Source organism: Alexandromys fortis, unplaced genomic scaffold (genome assembly GCF_014885135.2).
Source record: "Alexandromys fortis isolate MF-2015 unplaced genomic scaffold, M_Fortis_MF-2015_v1.1 scaffold_59, whole genome shotgun sequence".
NCBI classification, from domain to species: domain Eukaryota; kingdom Metazoa; phylum Chordata; class Mammalia; order Rodentia; family Cricetidae; genus Alexandromys; species Alexandromys fortis.
Genome location: NW_026067943.1, coordinates 3,501,892 through 3,522,133, shown reverse-complemented (window position 1 = coordinate 3,522,133; position 20,242 = coordinate 3,501,892). Strand labels below are relative to the sequence as shown.

General features: G+C 50.4%; 1 protein-coding gene across 4 annotated transcripts in view; it reads left to right on the top strand.

Annotated features, from left to right (window-relative positions):
- Positions 1-16,723, top strand: part of Atp2b2 (ATPase plasma membrane Ca2+ transporting 2) — a 312,886-nt gene extending 296,163 nt beyond the window's left edge. For all 4 annotated transcript variants that reach the window (XM_050148429.1, XM_050148430.1, XM_050148426.1 and 1 more), the window contains 5 exons: positions 1,078-1,291; positions 2,630-2,841; positions 2,938-3,045; positions 5,197-5,379; positions 13,613-16,723. In XM_050148429.1, coding sequence (XP_050004386.1) covers positions 1,078-1,291; positions 2,630-2,841; positions 2,938-3,045; positions 5,197-5,379; positions 13,613-13,924 — 1,029 coding nt within the window. In that variant the 3' untranslated portion in view covers positions 13,925-16,723. The remainder of the gene's footprint in view (positions 1-1,077; positions 1,292-2,629; positions 2,842-2,937; positions 3,046-5,196; positions 5,380-13,612) is intronic.
- Positions 16,724-20,242: the final 3,519 nt, after the last annotated feature.

Sequence of the window (20,242 nt, the reverse complement as noted above, 5' to 3'; positions counted from 1 at the left end):
AAGAGATTGGGTAGGATTCTGGGGCCAAGAGAGCCTGGAGGACGCCGGGCGGTGGTGGCGCACTCCTTTAATCCCAGCACTCGGGAGGCAGAGGCAGGAAGATCTCTGTGAGTTCGAGACCAGCCTGGTCTACAAGAGCTAGTTCCAGGACAGGCTCCAAATCCACAGAGAAACCTTGTTTTTAAAAAAAAAAAGAGAGAGAGAGAGAGAGAGAGAGAGAGAGAGAGAGAGAGAGAGAGAGAGAGCCTGGAGGAAGGGTCCCTCAATGTTCCACAAAAGTCACAGCTGGAGGCTGGAGAAATGGCTCAGCAGTTAAGAGCACTGGCCGCACCTAAGAATGGATAAGGAAAATGTGGTACATTTACACAATGAAGTACTACACAGCGGAAAATAATAATGACATCTTGAGATTTGCAGGCAAATGGATGCTAGAAAACATCATGTTGAGTGAGGTAACCCACTCACCCAGAAAGACAATTATCACATGTGGTTTGTAGGCATAAAGCAAAGAAAACCAGACTACAAATCACAATCCCAGAAAACCTAGACAACAAAGAGAACCCTAGGAGAAACATATGTGAGTCTAATCTACATGGGAAGTAGAAAAAGACAAGATCTCCTGTGTAAATTGGGAGCATGGGGATCATGATCGCGCGTTTATTTTGGAGTCATAGTTATAAAAACCCATGAGATATAAGATGATGGAAGATAAGGTGGGAGTGGGAGCAGAGCTCGAGGACACTGTCTCCAGGACAGAGAGACTTGAGCCCCTGAGGCTGAAGGGCAGAGGCAGCAGGGAGCTAACAGGTTGGGTGCTGGCTTCAGACAGGAGGGAAGTAGGCAAGGATGTGGCTGAGCCTCCCAGAAGTCAGGGAGCTGTGGCCATTGAGCCTGTGGGCCCAGGACTGAGGTCGGCAGTTCATAATGCTCTCCACAGAAGCTTTAAGAACCTGCCACACACATGCGCAGAGTACCAGAGCCGGGCAGCCTGCAGCCTGTGATGGGATCCTGCTGACACCCTGCCCCCTGGCTCTGGTGGCTCACTATGTGACGGTCCTCTCTCCGCCATTGTTGTAGGACTCCCCTCTCAAGGCCGTGCAGATGCTTTGGGTGAACCTCATCATGGACACGTTTGCCTCCCTGGCCCTGGCCACAGAGCCGCCCACCGAGACTCTGCTCCTGAGGAAACCTTACGGCCGCAACAAGCCACTCATCTCACGGACCATGATGAAGAACATCCTGGGCCATGCCGTCTACCAGCTCACCCTCATCTTCACCCTGCTCTTCGTGGGTGAGCACCCCCAGAACTCACCCCTCTGTGGCCAGGCTACCAACTTCCGGACACACCCTGGCCCACATCCAACATCTGGCTTTGCCAATGGCGTCCTGGTTTACTCATGGGGAAACTGAGGCACGGGAGGAAAGGGTCGATTGCAGCACACAGGGAGCCAGAAGCAGCCATGCCCTGTCCCAGGCTGGCTGACCTCCAGGCCAGCTGTAGGGTTAAGCACACACCAGGCAAGGTGCAACATCCAGGACTGATGAAGCCTTGTTAGGCCCTGAGAGCCGAGGCCCTGGACCAAGCAACCTGCCCCTCCCCTGACCCCTTCTAGCAGCTTCTCCTTGCCCCAGGAAGGTGTCTTCATGGAGACTTTCCTGGGGAGGGACACACAACCTGCTTCCTGTCTGTTCCTTCCTCAGCTCCTCCAGCCACTTAGAGAACCAAGTGCCTTAGCCTATGCCTTCGTCGGCTTCCCTTCACTAAAATGAAGTCCCTGAGATCATCTGGACTCTCGGTGTAGGAAGTCATATTCAGATGATACCATTGTTTTAGGCCAGTAACAAGACAAGGGCACACAGATCTCATGGCCAGGAAGCAGAGAGGTGTAGGCCCAGGCCCCTGATGGCCTGAAACCTCCCACCAGGCTCCACCTTGTAGAGATTCACCTCCCTTAGGGCTAGAGATGTGGTCGAACCTTTGCTCAGTGTGTATCAAGCCCTTGGTTCTATCCTAAGCACCACAAAAAGGTCGTGATGGTGCCTGCCTGTAATTCCAGCACTCGGGAAGCAGAGGCAGGAGGATCAGAAGTTTAAGATCATCCTTGGCTCCAAAATGAGCTCCATGAGACCCTGGTTCCACCTCCCCAGAGCACCATAGCCTGGGCACCTGGTCTCAAATACGCGGGTCTCTAGGACGCCATAGTGACCTACCTCAAGGATTTGTGTCCTCCCAGTACATTCATAAGGAATGTTACTGTGCAATGCATGTGGCAACAGAAAAGGTGACAGGCCCCAAGCCATTTATCATCTAGGACAGTGGTTCTCAACCTTCCCCATGTTACCTTTAATCCAGCTCCTGGTGCTGTGATGACCTCCAACTATAAAATTATTTTCATTGCTACACCACAACTGTAATTTTGCTACTATTATGAATTATAATTTAAATATCTAGTAAGCAGGATAACTGATATCTGACCCCTGTAGAAGTGTTATTTGACCCCTATAGGGGTCATGGACCACAGGTTGAGATCTACTGATCTAGAGACAGGATCAGCTCCCTGAGCAGCACCGCGGGCTGCACTCGGCCCCGCCCCCTGCCTTAGCCTTGCCCCGCCCTCTGGCTTGGCAGGTGAAAAGATGTTCCAGATCGACAGCGGGAGGAACGCGCCCCTGCACTCACCCCCCTCGGAGCACTACACCATCATCTTCAACACCTTCGTCATGATGCAGCTTTTCAACGAGATCAATGCCCGCAAGATCCACGGCGAGCGCAACGTCTTTGACGGCATCTTCCGGAACCCTATCTTCTGCACCATCGTTCTGGGCACGTTTGCCATCCAGGTACCCAGCCCCCACCTAACCTGGGCTGGGCAAGGCAGTGGCTCCCCAGCCCTCCGTGCCATCTCCGTGTCTGTCCCTCCGATCTCTGACCCGCAGATAGTGATCGTGCAGTTTGGCGGGAAGCCCTTCAGCTGCTCTCCGCTCCAGCTGGACCAGTGGATGTGGTGTATCTTCATCGGCCTGGGAGAGCTCGTCTGGGGCCAGGTCAGCGTGGGAGAGCTGGGGGGGGGGGTGGACAAAAGGGGCCTTGAATCAAGGGAAAAAGATGAACAACAGGGTTGGTCCTGGCTATGATATGTCCACACCAGGAAAAGCTATCCCCAAAACGGGGCATCATAGCAATTGAGTTGGTCCAAGGCTTCAAATGCAGGCCATGTGGGTACCAGCACTCTGATTTTGACCTTTTATCTGTATCTCACTGCTGCTTGTGATTTCTATTTTAAATTGTAGCAGTATGTTTTAACTTAGGTTTATGTCCAAAGGCGATGCCATGTTACTGGCATGACTTGCCTTAAGTAGAAGCTTATGAAAAACTTAATGTAAGGAGCATGATGCTAAGGCACCAAGCTTGGGTGCTTTGGCCTGCCACAGCTCAAAACCTGAAGCCAGCATGCTGAAAGGGGGATCATCTGGTGGTATCCTAAGGGTAGTGACCTGATGGCAAAAGCAAAGGATGCATCCTGCCATGTTACAGGGTGACTTGGGGTGTGCCTATGGTCTCTGAGCATCTCCTACATTGAAGGTGCTCTCTGATGGCCACTCCATCTTCTTCTGCCTGGTTCATTCTCTACATCTGCCCAAGTTCTAGGCATCCATGTACACTTCATGTATGCACCACATCCACACACCACACACACCATCACATTGCTGATAGCTGGACATCTTAGTTGCCTGCCCCAGGACACTACATAGGAGAAGTGTCTTTGCCCATAAACTGAGCTAAACGGACTTTATTTCCAATATGCCCAGACATCCAGGAAGTGGACTCATCATAGGTCTAAGATGATTTCCTTCTTCACGTTATCCCTAGGCTAGAGTAAGAAACTAGCACACATTTGTAATCCTAGCACTCAGGAGATTGAGGCAGGAGGACTACATATTTGAAGGCAGTCTGGGTTACATATCCAGACCCCATCCCAAAAGAATAAAACTAAAAGGAAGAGAAGATGGCGATGTTGTGGCTACTTGTATTGTGGCTCACTCCTTTAATCCCAGCAGAGGCAGGCAGTTCTCTGTAAGTTCAAGACCAGCCTGGTCTACAGAGTGAGTTCCAGGACAATCAGGGCTACACAGAATCAAAACAACAAACAAAAATGCACTAAATTTGATTAGGACCCTTCCTCTGTTTCCTGGGCACCCTGGGACCTGCATCCTGAGGGGTCCCTCAGCATCCAGAGGAGCAAACTCACAAGCACTAAGACTGAAGCACTGACCCTGAACTTCCAGAGAGCCCGAGCACGAGGTGAAGCCCTTGCCTGCACATGAGGGGCCTCTGATGTCTGACTCTCAGGCCTCAGCATGGGGGACAAGCACTTCAGGAAGAATTAGAATGAGTGCATCCCACATACATCCTGCCTTCAGGTCCAGGACACCTTGTGCTCCCTGAGGGCCACTCACAGAAGGGTCTGCACAGCAGGTACATAGTACCTGCCTGGGTCCTCAAACCCCAAAGCTACCCCAGCCTTATCAATAGGAGTCCAGAGCTCAGCAGGGGAACATGACTTGCCCTTGGTCACATGACCCAGGTATTCCTGAGGTATGCCAAGTCACAGCAGCCAGTTCCTCAAGGCCACGTTGTCTCACTCTCTTTTTTGTGTCCAATAAGTGGAATAAAAAGACTATTAGTAAGAAACAATAAACCAGGCGGTGGTGACGCATGCCTTTAATCCCAGTACTTGGGAGGCAGAGGCAGGTGGATCTCTGTGAGTTCGAGATCAGCTTGATCTAAGCTAGCTCCAGAACAACTAGAACTGTTATGCAGAGAAACCCTGTCTTGGGAAAATGAAAGAGGAAGAGGAAGAAAAGAAGAAGAAGGAAGAAGAAGAAGAAGAAGAAGAAGAAGAAGAAGAAGAAGAAGAAGAAGACGACGACGAGGAAGAGGAGGAAGAGGGGGAGGAGGAGGAGGAGGAAGAAGAAGAAGAAGAAGAAGAAGAAGAAGAAGAAGAAGAAGAAGAAGAAGAAGAAGAAGAAGAAGAAGAAGAAGAAGAAGAAGAAGTCCAGTTAGAATGGGTGACAGGTTATAAGTTATAAGGGGAGCTTAACATGTGACTAGGAGACAGATAAGCAGAAAAGGAGGGAATGGGGCCGAGAAGAAATTCCTCAGTCCTGACCCTTTGCTGGGTACATCCCTTGCAGGTCATTGCCACCATCCCTACCAGCAGACTCAAGTTCCTGAAGGAGGCGGGGCGGCTCACACAAAAGGAGGAGATTCCTGAGGAGGAGTTAAATGAAGACGTGGAGGAGATAGACCACGCAGAGCGGGAGCTTCGCCGTGGCCAGATCCTGTGGTTCCGGGGCCTGAATCGGATCCAGACACAGGTGCGGGGAGCTCCTAGGACTGGGCCAGACTTGAGGGTGTGGCTGGCGTGTTCCATTGTACCCTCGCACTCTGATGTGAGGGAGGGTGGCCATAGGAGCCATGTCCATCATACGGTCTCAGAAGAGCCCTCACCAGCCCTCCAGCCACGAGTGCACGCACACATCACTTCTGCTGCACAAGCAGAGTGCAGCCTCAGGAAGACCATTATTTCCTCAGACTAGCCGGGGGTAGACATGAGTCTCAGCCACCATGGTTTTCTAGAGGGAACCCTGCGAGAATGGGGGTGGCTAGCAGAGCTGAGGTGAGTGAGGGTTCTATTGTGGCTGGGTGGCTACCAGCAGGGGCAGACATTATGAAGGGAAACTGACAGCTAGGGAGCTACAATCACCTTTACAGATTTGCACACACTCTCTGCCTCTGTGAGGGTCTCCGAGCATTGCCCTTGACTGTACCCAGATGTGGAACAGAGGTTAAAATCCCCATACACAGAGGCACACATGCGAGCCAAGCTCACCCGTGAGAACATATGAGCACAGTGCCTGCCCAGCTAGGAGCAGACTTCTGCCTCAGAACTAAAGCTTTGCAGCCACTGTGTGGCCCGTGGTGGTACAGGAAGGCCACACACGTGCACATTCCATGTTCCCCCAAGGCCCCCGTTCCTGGGCAGGTGTAGTTGATGATTGTGCTGCAGGAAACCAAGAAAGACATTGTCCTCAGATCCCTCGCCCGAGCAATCTGGGCAAGTGACGCATGGATCAATCGCTACATTTCCGTGGACTGCAGCAAACCCCTCCACTGGGGTTCCCTGCACTGCACAGGGACTCATTTGACTCATATAGCTCTGCGCTGCCCACTTGGCATTTAGGGGAGTGGGTTTTAGACTCACAACTGCCTCACACAGGCCAGGGCTGTCCTGCTGTGACCAGGACCCTGGCAGCCCCTATTTCCTGGGAGGCTAGGCCTCGTAGTCCTCACACCTCAGGAGGACTGTAGTCCCCTAGTGATTGTAGTCCTGAGTGGGTGTGAGTAACTGAGTCTGCCCTCCCTGAACTCTGGTGTGGGCCTGGTACTGTGCCCTTTATACCTCTACCAACTGCATGGCATTCCTTAAGAACAAGAAATACGACTTGCCCAAAGTCACCTAGCTAGAAATAAGGAGAGCCAGACCTTGGCCCAAGGTCTGTACACCCCAAGGTCTCACCCCATCACTCGGGCTCTATGCCTGAAGCTACTCTTCCATTCTGATAGCACCTCCACCCCAATCCCTGGGCCACTATAGAGGGAAGAGGTCACACCCCATTCCCCCTACCTCCCACCCCTGCTTGGGACCCCCCCGGGGCCTACAGCTGGGTCCAGAGCTGAGCAGACGTCTTTCCGAGCCTTGGAGTCTGTCTGGCATTTTTGTTTTAAGTGGTGTTGTCCTTGTCGCCGTGGCTGCGGCTGTTGTGTGACGTTGCACCCGTCAGTTGTGTAGCTGTGGTGTTCGTTTCTTCTCGCAACTTGTCTCGTTCTCTCCTCCGTTGCAGATTGAAGTAGTCAATACTTTCAAGAGCGGGGCCTCCTTCCAGGGGGCCCTGCGGAGACAGTCCTCCGTCACCAGCCAGAGCCAGGACGTAGCCAGTCTCTCTAGCCCTAGTCGCGTGTCGTTATCCAATGCTCTTTCCTCTCCGACCAGCCTTCCTCCTGCTGCAGCTGGGCGTGAGTGTGACTCCTTACCGCCTCCGCTGGCACCACCAACGCCAGCTCCTGGGCGGGCAGGCGGGCAGGGGCCGGGATTCCAGAGGACATGGGGGGACAGGGGTCACTGTGAGGCCCAGGGGCTGAAGGGCCACAGCCACTGAAGACAGTTTCATTGGTCACTAGTCCTCAGGCAGTTGTGGGGTTAGCTGGGCGTCAAGTACTGTAACTAGCAGCGGGTCACAGGTCTGAGTCTGTCAAAGGATCACACCATAGTCAAGAAGGTTCTAGAATCCAAAGGGCCCCAGTCTGCCTCAGCACCAAAGGCCAGAAGGTACCAGTCACCAAGAGAAGCACAGAGAGCTCCTCACTCAAGTCTCTTACCTTGTCAGGAAAAGGTTGGCCTATGAGGGAAGTGGTCAGAGTTCACTGACTGAGGTCTTGTAGTCAGCCAAAGGGTTAATGTAGATCAAAGTGTAGAAGCCTCGCAGGGGTCACAGTCTCAGTGGGAGCTCAACACAAGAGGGACCACGAGCCGAGCCGAGCAATCACTCAAAGTCCAGTGTCATAGACACAAATTACAGACCAAGGAAACCACAGCCCTTCAGGATCTCGGTGTCCCTCCCTTGCACACTGAATGTACCAGCTGCTTTACTCACCCTTCCCCCACAGAGGGTGGAGCACGCTAAAGTCCCAACACCTTCCTGGAAGAGACAAGGCTCCTGTTCCATCCAGCTGATCTCAGGTCGAAAATGGTGGGGCACACACATCTTAGCAGGGTGAATGCTAGTCCCAAAAGAGATGGTCTAACTCTGGTATCCTTTTCTTCTTATCTGAGAGGTAGCCTGGGACTCTGAGTGCCTCTTCATCTTCCTTCTGCCAAGCATGTCTGCTCCTACCACCACCTTTGACCTAGGGCTTCTCATCCTTGGCTCTGTCTAAATCTTTGCTGTGCCTCTCCAGGGCCTTGGGTGCCTCCATTCAAACCTTCCCAAAGTACATGGAATCTTAGTTCCGGCCTCTTAACACAGACACAACAGGTGTGCTGCCCTAGCCAGCCTTCAGGGTCTTTGATGAGAAAGACTCCATCTCTTGATGCATTTTAAATGGCCCACCCCATCCCAACCCAGAACACCCAGCGTCACCCCTCCCTGCCCCCCTGAGCGGGGAGGATGTGTGCACAGGTCCAGGGTTCTTCCACTGGAGCCCTCCAGCAGAGGGCACGGATCACTGAGAGCCCGCTGATAGTCAGTCCATGCTGGTGTCCCACTACCATCCCATGGGGACTGCCCTCCTTGGCATACACGATGTCAAGGAGGCTGAATAGTGGTCTCCCATTGTCATAAAATAAGCCCAGATTAGACAGAGGCACACGTGAGCAGATGGTGTCTGCATCACCTTTGGGAGTGATGCACGCTCAGCTGGCCTTTCCTTATTCCCCACCCCATCAATCCAACTCTGGTCTTGCTTGAAGTGTAGCCACCAGGTGTTCCCATGGAGACAGCCCTGAGCTCTGACTGCTGGGACTCTGGCTCCATGGCACAAGCTCAAGCTCAGTTCCTTTTTTTATTTTATTTTTTTATTTTTTAGACAGGGGTTTCACTGTGTAGCCCTGGCTGTCTTGGAACTCACTCTATAGACCAGGCTGGCCTTGAACTCATAGAGATCCTTCTGCTTTTGCATCACCCACGCTGGCATTAAAGGTGTGCACCATCACCACCTGGCCAACAAGCTCAATTCTTTATTTATCCTGGTTCGCCTCTTTCCTTAAACAAAGTACTTTGCCCTAGGCACAAGAGACATCACTTGGCATTCCCAGGCACCCATGTGTCCTTGAAGGGCATCCTTGGCAGCCCCTCAACTTAGCCCTCACATGCTAGAACTGAAAGCTGTCCTCTCGTCTCGGCGGCTTTCTCGGCCTTCCTTCTGCACCAGGGTAAATGTCATCAAGGAGGCCGCTCTTGACGCACTTCTACAGACAGGCCTGTGTATCCCTGTTCTCTTGCTTCCAGAAAGACCCATCCCTCCTTCATTCCATGTGACCTTAACTTTGGAGCAGTCATTGGAAGAAAGTCTACCTGGGGTTATACCAAAACTCATCTACCATCCTGGCCCATGATCCTTAATTCCTTCTCGGGGCTGAGAGAGAAAGAGGCCAAAAGCAAACTCAGCTCGCTCACCCAGCCTCCGTTCTGTCGCCTCCCTAGCCTCCTTAACAGTCTCCCACTTATTCCCTCTGCTCTGAACTCCAGTTTGTAATTCTTAGTCTCTTTGGGCCCTCCACTGGGTGTGAGGTCTCAAAAACAACCTGACCATTCCTTAGCAGGGTGCCCTGGCTCTCAGGAGGACTGCCACAGGTTCAAAGACGCACTTGGATCTCCAAGATCACAATTGGATGACACGTAGACATCCCCTTGTCCTCTGCTTGAGTAGTTTCTGTACCATCACCTCTTCTGCTCTTTTGGGACTCTGAGGACCCTCTAGATACTACAGAAACTTCCTTTAGAGGTCAAAGTGCTTTCTTCCCATAGGAAGGTATGACAGAAAGCAAAAGGGTGGGTGGAACTCGGTCACCAGACTCTCTGCAGGATCTCCCCGCGTGCCTGCTAAAGGAAATGCCTGACTCTATATGCCCCGGAGGGAGACAAATCTCTCTCCTTTGTGTCTTTAAGAGTTTATCAGATAGAGCCAGGATGGGGAAGCTTCTGTTGGGGGACTCACACCTCTCAGCTGTTAGATGGCCCCAGGCAAACACTGCACACGGGGAGACATGGTCACTTAGGATGGGACCAGAGCACTCAGGAGAGGACCCAGGGGGAATTGCAAGCTTTTCCCATCCTGACTCAAAACTGCATTTGGTTCCCCCACACACAGAGATCCAAGGACAAACCACTGATGCCAGGCACTTGAGCTCCACCCAACAGCTCCACTTCCTTTACCTCACCTATCTCACCTGAGGAGAGGAGTTTCCCAGGGTAGCCAGAGACACCACTTGGCCAAGACACACAGCAAGGGGACCAGTAGGAGTGTGTTCTGAAGCCCCCTCATGCTCCACCCCACACCAGTCTCCAAATAGGCTTGACTCTATAGCACAGAGGATGGTATTAGATCTGGGAGCCAGTGCTGGTGCCCAGAGCCTTCCAGAGAGGGAGCACCCTTCCATCACCCTAGGAGTGGGGACCAGGGAGGGTGTATCTCCTGGTGTTCCTCTAGCCCACAGAGGCATAGAAGTGGTGCCTCCCTACTGGTCATCCAGGACAGCACCAGCCTCATTCATCCAGGCCAGCCTCCCCTTCTTAGCCCCTCGGATCCCTCACCGTCTCAAGCCATCTCTGTCCTTAGTAATTCTGAAGAGGCTACACATTGAACACTTCAGCCTCACTATGCCAAGGGTGAGACTCTTCACACACACACACACACACACACACACACACACACATGCACGCACGCGCAAACACATGCGCACACACAGTCCCAGGTGCCCCCATGTCCCCTTTAGACTTGGGTTTCAAGAACTACCAGCATGTGGCATCTGTGGTGAGGAGCAATGCAGACATGGCAAAGAGGAAAGCTGGGTTTCTCCTTAGCATTCTGGTAACTGATTTGGTGCAAGCTTGGGTTGGCAAGGAAATGGCTTGCTTCTGGGGGGACCCTAGAACTCTCCACTGTCTGAATATTCCATGTCTTTGTTTCCTAGAGGGCTAGAGAACCCTGGACACAGAGTTCAGCAAGAGAGAGTGAAATTAAAAGAGGTTGTGAGTCTTTAACCTTGAGCCTGAAATGAATGTGAATCAATCCCAGACTCTTGGCTTCCTGGAAGCCGGGTAAACATTCGAGTATGCGGAGCCCACCCCAGAGACCCCCCAGGCTGTTGAAAGCAGACATCCCCAATCCCACCCACTGGCCCCACCTTGTTCCCTGGCCCCACTTTCCCATGAGTCCACCAGTCTTCTCTCCTGAAATCCCTCTTTAGAGCAGGCAGGCAGGAGAGATGAAAGAGATTTTTGCTTTTGTTTTTGTTTTTGTTTTTTCTTCCCCTATTTTTTTTTTTTTCCATTTCAGCTGCAGAGAGAACCGAAGTGGAGTCTTGAGATGGCCATGTCGGGGTGTCCCGAAAAGTCTTGTCCCCACAGTCCTGTCCAGAGCAGTTCATTCTTTCTGTTGTCTCCACACCAGGGGGAGGGGGAGGGGCCTCATCTCATTGTGTGTTGTCCCCTCTACGTTGTCAGTCACATGACAAGGGCCTGCCACCGTCCCCTAACTCCCTTCATATAGAAAGCATTCCAGCCAGCCAGTGTCTTTATGGCAAGTCAGCCTCAGAAGGCTGAGCGTCAGCTGGGACGTTTGCACTCCCATTTTGCAGATGAGGACCCCAGCAGCTGGGTTTTGCCTAGAGTTTGTTTGCCTAGCCTGCAGAAGGCCCTGGATTAGATCCTTAGTCCCTAAGAAAACCAGTCAAGGTGGAGAGAGTGAAAAGTTCAAGGTCATTCCCTGACACCAGCCAGGGTCTTATGACCCCTTAAAAGCAAACAAATAACAACAACAAAAGACAAAGTAAGGTGACACCGCTTTTATCATTGTTTATTTATTTATTTATTTATTTATTTATTATTTTCAAGGGTGCAATGGCCCACTTATCAGATTATAAAATACAAAAAAAAAAAAAAGTCTACAGAAGCTGCACAGGGAATCCAGAGACAAAGTTAGTTGTATCACGGAACACCAGCACTCAGCCTGCCTGGCTCCACTGGCTCCAGCTTGACAGCTTTCCTAGATTCCAGCAAGCGGAGTTTTCTGGGGTGGCTAGTGTATACAGAGGAGACAGGACAGACTGCTCTTCAGAAGGCAAGCAGAAGCTGTAGCTCAGAGAAGGCTCAGAGATGGCAAAGGAGGAGAGTTGACTGGGGAAAAAAAGAGTCAGACAGCACAGCCCAAGCAGGCAAGCGATCAATGCCAACTTGAATTCTCATCGCTGCTTAGAAACAGAAAGTCATCCTTCGTCTGTGACACAGCCTCAGCAGTCAGAGTCATCTAGAAATTTCCTCTGGGAACAGGGATTTCCCTAACCACGGCCCACAGAGGAGCTCCCTGGTATAACTGAACTCTAATCTGGGATCCAAGAACCTCCCCACGAATGTCTCTGGCAGGCCTCCTGTCCCCGTGGCCAAGGCCATGTGACCCTCAGCTGTCAGTGACATCAAGCCATCTTGTGTTTTCTCCTTTGCCCTCTCTGAGCCAACACTAGGAAGAGAACAGGAGACATCTTTTTTCCAAGTCCCATAAGTCCCTTGAGACACAAAACATGTTCCTGTTGTTCTTCTGCACCCTGTAAGGCAATTTAGAACACAACCAGATACATTCTGTGGTTCTTTACAGGGAAGGAATGAGGAATGGCCAAGCCAGGACTTCCACCTGGTCCTTCCTGATCCAAATCCAAGGCTCTTTGTAGCCTTGGAGACCAGAGGCCGGGCTCCTCCCATTTTTCAGAGGAGAGAATAAAGGCCTGGGGACCTGATGTTCCTGGCTTACCCACTATGGTGCAGTGCCAAACCTCCCTACCCTACCCCACTTCCAAAAACCTGAAGGGAATCTGAGAGTTGGCTGTCTACTTCCGGACTGTGTCTTTTGGTTTATGGAGATTTTTCTCTTTCTTTTTTTTTTTCTTTTTGGTTTTGTGTTTTCAGAACACAAACAAAGCAATAAATCCCAAACTCCAGGCAACACGGGCGCCCCTTAGTAATCTGCAATGGCTGGCCAGGGCTTTGAGCCCATACTCGAGTGTTTACCTCCCAAATGCATGAAGGAAAGAGGCGCTGGGCACAAACAACTTTGTTCACATTGTGCAGGCTTCCAAGTGTAGCTGTGTGTCAGTGTGTGTGCGTGTGGCCCCTGACCCCTGTGGCATGCTCCCTGCCCCCAACGTCCTGTGTGCGCTCCTCTGTGCTTCCTGGCTGCTGCAGCCCTGCATCTCAGAAAGCCTTCCCTGGCTTTGCTTTGCTCTGCTGCCTCAGCTTCATGTCCCCTTCTTTGTTTGGCCCTCGTGTGTCCTCTCATCCCACCTCATCCGACTGTCTCTCCTTCCTGTTCCTTCTCTGTGTGACCTGTAACCTGTTCCATGTGGTTTGGTTTCTTAACTGTGTGTGGTTTTTGAAGATTCACTTTTTTTTAACAAATAGACTCTTTCCTACCCCCCCACCCCCAACCCTCAACCCCCACCCCCTGCATGGTCAAACTCTGCTGTGACATTAACAAGGCTCAGTCTCTCACTAGGTCCGGTGCCCTTCGGAGTGGACCATGCTCCCGTTTACAACTACCCAAGCATCTCCGTGATGGTGCTTCCTACAGTCCCCACTAATACCATAGTTCTGACCCAAACCAAAGCCACTTAAAAACCAACTCATGGATGCAACCCCCAAGCCCTCTCTACCATCCATCCCCATCGATGCTCATAATACCAGCGACTGTGGATCCCAGCCGCCCGCGTGCCCTCCCTTCCCCCAGCCCTCCTCCCAAGGAGCGCCCAGCCAACTCCTGACCCTTGTGTTTCCCTTGCAGATCCGCGTCGTGAAGGCGTTCCGTAGCTCTCTCTATGAAGGGTTAGAAAAACCCGAGTCTCGAACCTCCATCCATAACTTCATGGCTCATCCTGAATTCCGGATCGAAGATTCCCAGCCTCACATACCCCTCATCGATGACACCGACCTGGAAGAAGATGCCGCGCTCAAGCAGAACTCGAGCCCGCCGTCCTCGCTCAACAAGAACAATAGCGCCATCGACAGCGGGATCAACCTGACGACCGACACGAGCAAATCAGCTACCTCTTCAAGTCCAGGGAGCCCCATCCACAGCCTGGAGACGTCGCTTTAGCTGAGGCCCCTGTCGCCTGGCCACCCTCATGGACCTGCCGCCATCCGCCTCCGGGCGCACACCCTTCCAGGCACCGACTCCCCGATGCAGCAAGGAGCACTGGGCAGAACACACACAGCAGAAAGAGAACCCGGTTCCACCCACAGACCCTTTCTCTGGCTGCCATGCTGTTTGAACTCTTTTTCACTCCTAGGTCACGGGCAGGGTTGTCCTGGGGTCATCTGGAGCAGAGAGTGGCGTGGGTTTTGTTTTGCTTTTGTTTTTCAAAAAATAATATTAATTAATTAACTAATTAATTATTTTTAAAAAAGAAGAGCCCTTCCAGGCTCCAACCCAGACACCAGACACGGACCAGCCATGCACCCGCCGGCCACTACGTCCCCAGCATGAATGTACCTGGACACTTTCAGTCCCCTCTCTCATTTGGTTCTTGGAGGGTTGGGGAGGGGAGGTTTTTGTTTGTTTTCTTAGGCGGGAACTGCAAACAGACTGCTGTTCATTCAGTTCACTGGTCTGTGAGGTTTCAAATGCTTGCCCAGCATGGTCTCAGATGTCTAGATTAATTTAATAACTTTTTGAAATCACAGAGTAGGTTTGCACCAATGGAACCCAAGAACTCCACGGACACTCATGAGGTTATATCCGTTTCTTTGTATCTATATCAACGTATACTTCTTGGAGACTGTATACGTGTATATAGATAAGTAGATATTATATATATACATATATATATATACATGGATATATAAAGTTCCTTTGCCGGCATGTTGCCTTGTTTCTGCTTAAATTGCTCTATTTTAACTTATGTCCTAAAAGAAGAATGTAATTTGTTTACAAACCTGTAGATAATGTCTTTGGATATTTGTGTGGTTTAAGGACACTGGTGGCTAAGATGCTTATGAACAGCTCAGCCCAACAGACACATCCCCCTGGATTGCATCCTTGAAGTTTTACAATAGCCATGCTCTGATTTTTGCCTGCTATTTCCGTTCAATAACGTCACTACTGTGGGAAGCTCAGGCAGAAAGCCAATGGCTCCCAAGGATCCATCCTGAGGAGCTAAGCAACACGCTCCACCGTAGACAAGGGAGAAGAGGAGAGAAGGCTTCCCGGGTTTGCCACATGCCTGACCATCCAGGTCCGAGACGCCAGCGTCTGTAGTGCACCGGTAGAAGGCTTTTCTCTCAATGAAACTCGCTTGAGTTTACAGAGAGCATTTCAGAACTGAGTTGTCTTTGGCGCTGTCTGTGACTCGAGGTAGTGTTCACATATTACAAATGCTATTGTGTTGATTTTTTTTAGTTAGTAATTTAAACATTTCTTTCCTTATCTATGGCAGCATAGGCGCTGCCGACACACTGGATGAGGGTCGGTACGGCTTGCTGCTTTTGTTTTTCTTTTTGAAGAAGAATAGCCTTTTTTCTCTGCACTATTTAGATCCGAATGAACCTTATGATGTGTACATTGAGATGTATTCAGTGTGATTTTTAAACCAAATTGTCTTCCTGTAGTCACAATATATACTGTAGCCTTTTAACAGCAAGCCCTGCTTTCCCAGACAGAAAGCCATTCTGATACCTTCCCATATCACAGGTGAGAAAAGGTGGCTATCCCCTCCCCAACAATAACAGCACTGGTAGTCCCACTCGATAAGAGCTTGTCTGTCGGCCTCTTAACTGCTAAGCACTTTGTGGGTCTCAGCTTTTTTTCATAAAAGAACTTTTGTATTTAGTACAAAGTTTGCTTTGAGACTTTTCAGCATACAATCTTTTTCCATAAACTTGTACAGTGCAAAAGACATTTTGAATACCATGATCGATGATGTCCCGTGCTTCGAGGGAAACCAAACACTTCCCGCCTCACTTGTGAACGCCATCCTTCACCCCCACCTTCCCACAATCGCTCCTCGCTCCTCAGTCTGGCCCCCAGCCCTCCTCCAGGCCCAGAGACCTCTTCACTAAACAAGATGACAGCCACTTGGGAAAAGAGCCATAGTCAGCTGGGAGGGCCCACATCTGGATGGCTGTGGAAAAAAACTTGAGTTTTGGTTTGGGGTTCAAAGTTCGCCCATCCCACCTGGCCACAATCTTTCTGTCAGGAAGAATGTCGTGAAGGCATCTGAGTGTTTCCAGGAAAGAGAGCTGCCTCTCCAGCAATGGTGGATCAGCCCTAGATGTGCTGCTGGATTCCATACAGACACCATCAGAGCCAGCCCACGGTACCCCTCCAAGGAGGGAAAGGAAATCTGGGGCAGCCTTGGAACAGGATAGGTTTTTGGTTTGGAGTTTGTCGTTGTTATTGTTGTTTGGTTGGTTTGTTGTTGTTTTTTTTTTTAGGGGGGACTCCTTTGTCACGGTTTTCATCCTGCCCTCCATTCAGTCACGCCTCTGTGACCTCATTCCATGCCACCAGGGTCCTTGGGCTTCGCAGCCAGGCCTCAAGGGCAAGCAGGAAGAGGTTCTCAGAGTAGAGCCAGCTTCTCCAACAGGGAGCAGAGGAAACTAGCAAGGAGGCCCGACATTAGCATCAGCTTCCCGGTGTCAGGAATGAGGGGCAGCTCTATGCCCTTCACCCTCACACTCACCCTCAGTCATCCACACACGCATACACCTACACAGGAGATGGTTGGTTTATCAGAACCCACTGTAGTACACAAAGCTTGCACTTCCGCGTCCTATATCTAGCAGCATGGGGTACGTTTGGCAGTTCACCCCATTAGGGGGTCAATAATTTATGACCATTCATCTGTTTTTATGAATTTTTTTATCTAGACAATAATTGTAAATAAAGAATTCACCATCTCTGCTCATTTAATACTATGCAATGGCTATGCTTTCCACGGCTGAATCTTCTGACTCACACATGTGCTTCCGGTGTGTCTATGGTATTTAAAAAAACAAACAAACAAACAAACAGAACATAGCAAACCTACTCTTTTCTAGTGTGGGAACTGCCCCCTTCTTTCCTGTCAGACTAAGTGCACCTATCATCAGATAGATGAGGGACAACACGTGAGGCCCCTGCACTGTGGCTCTGGATACCCCAGAGTCACCTCTCTGTGGAGGAGGGTAGGAAGACTCAACTTGCCACTCACAGTTTCCAGGATTCAGGAGCATCCCCCATTTCTCCGCCCACCCCTCACTCCCAGCCTCATCCCAGCCACAGCACAGAGCCCACTGGAGGAGGATGCCCTCCTTTTGAAAGTGGATGTGGCACTGACTACTCCCAAGTCAGAACCCACCCTATCCTGGGTCCTCTGGTTAATAAAGAGCCACTGTGTCCCCATGCCTGTTGAAAAGCCACTTTTGCCACCTCCTGATGTCTTATATAGGCTTAAACTCAATTCTGGAGTTCCTCTTTTGTCCCCTCATCTGCTGTCCCCTCATCTGCTGTCCCCTCATCTGCTGTCCCCTCTGGCCACGTGTTTTAATTATTGCCCCTCACAAATATTTTTGTATGTATCTCCCCTCACATTTGTTGTGAGGAAACGTTAAAACTTTGTCAGACCCTCTTCCTTCTGCCCTTTTCTTACCCCTCACACTGAGTCCTGTTACTCTATGTACCCTGCTCCGACCACCATTGCAATCACTGTCCCATCAGGACAGACAAAACAGCATCCTGAATCCTGGGAAGCCCTCAACTTACCTGTCCCCTAAGCTCTGGAATTTTTAGGAGAGGCTACCAAGCCCCACCCAACAAGTCACCTCCTGGGGTTGTGCCAGGGTAGGTCCCCATGTGCCCCTTGTCTGGATAGGAAAGGGGGACCTCTCCCAGACCCTGTACTGAGAACATTCAGCATCAACCAGAGCCATTCTGCTGGGGGACAGTTCCTGTCTATCTTTTCTAAACTGCCTTTCGGTTATTTTATTTCGGTTACTTGAGGGTCTTATTAATTCAGAGTTTTAGCACCTTTGGGATACAAACATGTCTTGCCTGGATATGTTGGCACCATTGGTCCCCTCCCTGCTTGCTGTAACTATAGGAGGCTGCCAACTAAACCACGCACTGATGAGCCTTCCGCCCACCTCTCTCCTGTTCAAGTATCTGAAGCCTCACCCTTAGAGAACCCTAGGAGCAAGAATACTTCTTGAAGCACCAAGGCCCCAGTGAGACATTAGGCATCTCCAAATATTTTCCAAGGTCCAAATGAAGCCCTCTGATTTAATATATAGATACAACTCACCCAAGACATGGGACCCTAGGCCCTGGGCAGCTACCATCATCCTCTCCTCCCCAAACAAAAGGTTTGAGGCTACTTGGGGCCACCTTGCAGGCCCTCGGTCTGTTTTGTAATGTCTGTGGTGCTCTCCCTCCAGGGCCCTTCCTCTCGGGGGTCACCACACTTTGCTAACTCTTGTGTGCACATCTTTTATAACAGAGTAGCGAGGGAATGGTGCCGCCTCCAGCTTCCACAAGCTGCCTGGGCTCTGGGGGACTCTGGGACAATCGGGGCTGGGAAGTGACTGTGCTCTTATTGTACACTCTTTATTTCTCTGTATCTCTGGCTTGTGCTCTTTGTAACTAACGGGATTTGTCTGCCTTTTCAACACTATACTAAGCAATAACAATAAATGCACACGTGGAAACACGGGCATGGTCACCATCCCAAGGCCTTTTTCCGCAGGACAGCTGGCTCCCCCTTTTCAATGGATTTGGACTTGGGGAAGTTGAGTCTCTGGTTGGGAACGACATTTTGCCCTAGATTATACCGTGAGCTCTACCATTTGAGGGACCTGTCATTAACCATTAACCCGTCTCAAAAAGAGACTTGGGAGAAGGGAGTCTCAGGAAGAAAAGAAGAATCACTCAGAGTATCAGGGAGTGAAGGGAACAATTGGAGGAGGCTGTGAATGGCCTGACTGTGGTCTGGGATAAACCGGCGGAAGGTGGAAAGCGAGGGCACAGATTATAGGCGGCACCCCCTAGTGATGAGGAGGGAAGCACAGAGCAGCCTGGTACCCTAGGGTTTTAGTTTGCATTCTATTGATGGGACAAAACATGATGGCCAAAAGAAACTTGAGGAGGAAAGGACGTGTCTGTCTTACTATCCAATCAGTCTCTCACTGAAGAAAGTCGAGGCAGGAACTCAAGCAGCAGGGTGGGAATCTGGAGACAGGAACTGAAGTAGAGACCATGGAGGAGAGCTGCTCACTGGCTTGCTCCTCATGCCCTGCTGTCTTATACTTTCCAGAACCACCTACCCAGGGTTGGTGCCAACCACAGAGGACTGGGCCCTCCCACATCAATCATTAATCAAGAAAATGGCCTAATAGACGTGCCTATGGGCCAATTGGATGGATGCAACTTACTCAATGAAATTCCCATTTGTCAAATTGGCAAAACCAAAACAACAACAACAAAATAAACAAACAAAAACACCTAACCAGCACACCCTCACCAGTAAACTGAATTTGGCAAACCTCTCACAGGTAAGGAACTATGCCAGGCTGAGAAACAAATATCAATTTATACACACAAAATCCCAGCTCTGCCCAAGCTGGCCTGGCCCCCAGATCAAATATCTGTGGCCTCGTCTAACTTCTGACCACTGTTTCCGTTCCAAGGTTAATTTAATCCAACATCAACTTTCAGAGTAGGTATTATAGGCTGAGCATCCTGAATCTGCAAATCTGAAACTTTCTGAGTGCCAACATGATGCCACAAGCAGGAAATCCCACACCACCGAAGTTTGCTTTGGGCACAAAATTATTAAAAATATGGTCGGGTGGTGGTTGGGGCACACTTTTAACCACTGAGCCATCTCTCTGGCTGGGGCACACTTTTAATACCAGCACTCTGGAGGCAGAGACAGGCAGATCTCTGTGAGTTCCAAGGCCAGTCTGGTCTACAGAGCGAGTTCCAGGACAGGTTCCAAAGCTACACAGAGGAAACTCTATCTCGAAAAACTATACATATATATATATATATATATAGAGAGAGAGAGAGAGAGAGAGAGAGAGAGAGAGTCTGGCTATGTGTGTAAGAGTATATAAAACGTATGTGTTTGTAATCAGACTTGGATCCCATCCCAGGATATCTCACGGATATGCAAATGTTCACAAAATCAAAATGAAACATTGCTGGTCCCAAGAGAAGAGACACTTGTCCTTGAAGAAGCACTTACCCTGTGCTTCCCACGTAATAGAGAAGGAGACAGCCACTCTAAGAGGCAAAGAATGGGCCCTCAGAAGTAGGAGATAAAGTTCTGATAGTTTCCATCTTTAGCCAGAGTTGGCACATTAAAACTTTTTTTAATTTATTTATTAAAGATTTCTGTCTCTTCCCTACCACCGCCTCCCATTTCCTTCCCCCTCCCCC